Here is a 3,895-nt window from a genome sequence, read left to right as displayed (position 1 = left end):
AGGCCTCCTTTGGATGTTGAGAAGATAAAATATCTTATCACATCTCATTTCAGTTTTTCCTCAAGGATAACTGAAAATTAAACATTTTTTAATTTCAAATTTTTAATTTTTTCTTTTAATTATTAACTAATCTTTACAACTTTCTTAAATTTTTAAATAAAATATAAAAATTAATTTAATTTTTTAAAATTATAAAATAAAAATAATATTAAAAATTATATTCTAATAATATTTTAATTTTATAGTATTTTTGTTTAATTTTTTTCTCTTATTTTCTATTTTTAACCATTTTTAAAATTTAAAGATGGACTGTTACTGTTTGTCCTAAATTTTATTATTTTTAATTATTTGTGATTGTGATATATTTTAAGTGATTTAATGTATCAATCACTTATAGAAATTATGTAAATTGTGTCAATAGTTTTTTTTATTTCTAGTTATTTTTCATCTACTATCAATAACTGCTTTCCCGAATATTTTGGGTTGTATTTATTTTATTTTTATTTGTTATTAAATTACTACCTGACATTTCACAGTTCGTTTTATGCGGTAAGAACTGGGACCTCGTCCACGCATTGCCGAGGCAAAACACACTCAGCTCGGCGGTTTCGTGGGGACAACACGTCTGACCAGACACTGCTCAAATTCGGTATCAATTATCCAGAATTTTTTTTTTTTAAAAAAAAAAGTTAGTTTTAGAAACTGGATAAAGTAATATCCAAATCGCAAAAATCACGGTCCTTTTCCTTTTGATCCCACTTCTTCCTCTTGCTCCCCTGAAGCTTTGAGAGAACAAACAAACTCTCTCTCTAAACCACGGAAACCAGTCAAAAAGAGCGGATTTCCTGTCAAATCATGCCCTTTTGGGTTGAAAATTAGAAGGGGGCATTGCTTGGGTTTCTGTTTGGAGGACCTCCGAGGCTTTTCTGCCGAACTTTACATGCCCCCTACTTCTGATTCCAAAAACTGGTGCTTCATCCAAAAATTGAAGTGGTTTTGGTTGTTTCGTGTTATAAACCCCCCAAAGTACTCCGATTTACATTCTTATGATGGCTTGGTCGATAAAGAGCTTTCTTTACTCAGATGGGTTGAATTTGAATGAAACTATTCTTCGCTCAAAATCTATAAGCGTTTGTGGGTTTTATCCGTCCTTCGGTTCTTCACCCTCTAGAGACTCAAAACCAAGAGCTTTACCAGTTTTGGGGTTTGATTTTATGGGAAAGCCCTTACTTGTCTCAAATCAAAAGGGTCATAGACGCTGGAGTCCCAAATCCTCGAGCAATTTCTCTATTCATGTATGTAAATATCTTGCCTTTTTGGGATTTTATTTCTTGAAGAAATTTGTGTTTTTTATTGCGTTTCTAGAACTGATGCTCTGATTTCAGGCACAAGCATCAATCTGTGTAAGCCGAAATATGAGATGGTGGGAGAAAACTCTTAAACCCAACATGGTGGAGATTCAAACGGCGCAAGAACTTGTGGATTCGCTGCTTAATGCTGGTGATAGGTTGGTCATTGTCGACTTCTATTCACCTGGTTGTGGAGGCTGCAAAGCTCTCCATCCCAAGGTATATTTGATTTCTGAATGGTATTCTACTTAAGAAAATTTCACCCGCTTTTTCATTGAATTGTCCCATCACAAAGTTATATCGATTTAATTTGGTTATTAAACCATAAATTCGGATTCTTGTTTTTTCAGATCTGTCAGCTGGCTGAGTTGAACCCTAATGCGATTTTTCTGAAAGTTAACTATGAGGATCTCAAGCCCATGTGCCATGGTCTCCACATTCATGTCCTTCCTTTCTTTAGGTTCTATAGAGGTGCAGATGGTCGTCTATGTAGCTTCAGCTGCACCAATGCCACAGTAAGTTCGACTTCTCATAACTTTTAAAGGGGTATTTGTATTCCATAATCCAAGCCTAAATTTCTGCATTACAGATCAAGAAATTCAAAGATGCATTGGCAAAGCATGGGACTGAACGATGTAGTCTTGGGCCAGCAAAAGGTTTCGATGACTCTGAGCTAATGAAATTAGCATCCATTGGTGAAGTTTCAGTACACTCACCATTGCCATCCACCAAGGAAGGATGTTTGGAGAATTTGGTTGTGGAAAGCAAAGAATTCTCTGGTGTTCTGAAAAGAGGCAATATGGAAACCAGAAAGGAGATGCTTTGTTGAAGCTATCTATCAAGGATAAAGATTATTAGAGATTGCTTCTGGAGTGAAGAAGTTCCATGTTTTTTGAAATGGTGCTTATCTCATTTTTACTTGTATGTATATATATATATATATATTTATATATTGTTGGCTTTTCCATATAAGCGGGCTTCTGGGTTTTTTAATTGAGCGCTGCAGAATCAGTTATTGGATTGGATATTGTGATTGCTATCAAGTTTGTGCAGATTCAGCTTGACTAATACTGTGAGAGGTGTGAGAGGTTTGGATAGTGAGTTGAGATGAGATAAAAGTTAAAAATTAAATAAAATATTATTTTTTAATATTATTATTGTTTTATGATTTTAAAAAGTTGTTAAAATATTTTTTAATATATTTTATACAGAAATTTAGAAAAGTTGTAATAATTAGAAGATATGAGTTGAGATCAACTTTGAATTCAAATGCGGCATCTTAGTTTTGATTTCTCCTTAAATATGTATGTTCTATATATCTACAGTTGCTTGTAAAATATCCTTGTGAATTCTTGAATCATTTGACACTTTTAATGTAGGCCATAATTTAATTAAAAAGTTACTTAAAATACGCTAGGTTAGCTTACAAATTCATTGGGTTGCAAATGTATTACGAAATATCATCTTCTTAGACCAAGAACCCATCAAAATTTAATTGGTCCAATTCTCAAGCTCAAGCCATGACAGAGTCAAGTAAATTGAATTTTATTTGAGATTATTTGTCCTAGAGCCAAGTTTTGGATAAGCCAGTATGTTTTAGTTCCAACCTCCCAAGTGCCACAGCCGGATGTGGAGGCACCAAAGAAACTCCATACTTTTTAGTTCTTGGATGGGAATGTGTATCCCTTTTAGATGACAAAAGACTCTTGAATTTCTTAATAGTCTCCAACATGTAAACACTACCACTTAAAGGTGTAGAATAAAGATAAATAAAAAGTAAAGATCATTAGAAAAATGACTTTTCCTTATTGCAGGGGACGAATCGCGCACCAATTGCTGACGTGGATTAATAAATGAAATGAAGTGTTTCATGTTAAGCATGAAAGAGAAATTTCAGGTGGGGATTCCAGTAGCCATTTTCGTTTGAGTTTCCCAGCTTTTGCCCTCCCCCCATTCAGCTTTCCCCTCCTCCCGTATAAAACTCTTCTCCTCTACCAATCTCTCTCTCTCTCTCTCTCCCCCCCCCCCCCCCCAACACGAGTTTTGACGCTGTAACTCCACGGCTTATTCTTCACTGAAAATGGTTGTATTTCGTGGACTCCACGGTGTAGATTTGTAGAGTTTGAGAAACCCTAAATCGAGATTGAAAGCTCTCTCTCTCTCTCTCTCTCTCTCTCTCTCCTCCTTTTAGTTATTTGATCTATTATCTATGATATATTGCGGTTTTTTGTTTTCATTATCATCGATGTTGTTCCTGGACTCCCACAACGTAGATCCGAGTTTGGAAACCCTAAATCGAGCCAACAGGTCTCTCTCTCTCTCAATCGTGCTTTTGGTTATTCGGTCTATTTTTTAATATGATGAATAAACAAGAAGCCCCTAATCTGTATGAAGAATGTTTTTTAGGGTTTCTGTTTGAAAATGTATAGTTTTGGTTTCTGTACGAACATTTATTGGAAGGGCTTCTATTCAGAAATTAATAATTTTGGTTTCTGTACGAAGATTGAGTTATGTATAGTCTTTTAATGTTGACACCCAGAAAGCAT

At 34.7% G+C, this 3,895-nt stretch overlaps 1 protein-coding gene across 1 annotated transcript; it reads left to right on the top strand.

Moving 5' to 3' along the window:
- Positions 1 to 682: 682 nt before the first annotated feature.
- LOC122288983 (thioredoxin-like 1-2, chloroplastic) lies at positions 683 to 2,388 on the top strand. Its single transcript, XM_043095833.1, has 4 exons — positions 683 to 1,295; positions 1,386 to 1,568; positions 1,700 to 1,864; positions 1,939 to 2,388. Exons 1-4 carry the CDS (start codon positions 1,047 to 1,049, stop codon positions 2,176 to 2,178), a joined length of 837 nt encoding a protein of 278 aa, XP_042951767.1. The 5' UTR covers positions 683 to 1,046; the 3' UTR covers positions 2,179 to 2,388.
- Positions 2,389 to 3,895: the final 1,507 nt, after the last annotated feature.

The sequence above is a fragment of the Carya illinoinensis genome, chromosome 12, assembly GCF_018687715.1.
Source record: "Carya illinoinensis cultivar Pawnee chromosome 12, C.illinoinensisPawnee_v1, whole genome shotgun sequence".
NCBI classification, from domain to species: Eukaryota; Viridiplantae; Streptophyta; class Magnoliopsida; order Fagales; family Juglandaceae; genus Carya; species Carya illinoinensis.
This window is presented reverse-complemented; position numbering and strand designations above follow the sequence as displayed.

Coding starts and splice junctions, on each gene's coding strand:
- LOC122288983 (XM_043095833.1), top strand. CDS start 1,047: ATGATGGCTTGGTCGATAAAGAGCTTTCTTTACTCAGATGGGTTGAAT. Junction 1,296..1,385: donor CGAGCAATTTCTCTATTCAT/GTATGTAAATAT, acceptor CTCTGATTTCAG/GCACAAGCATCAATCTGTGT. Junction 1,569..1,699: donor GCAAAGCTCTCCATCCCAAG/GTATATTTGATT, acceptor TTGTTTTTTCAG/ATCTGTCAGCTGGCTGAGTT.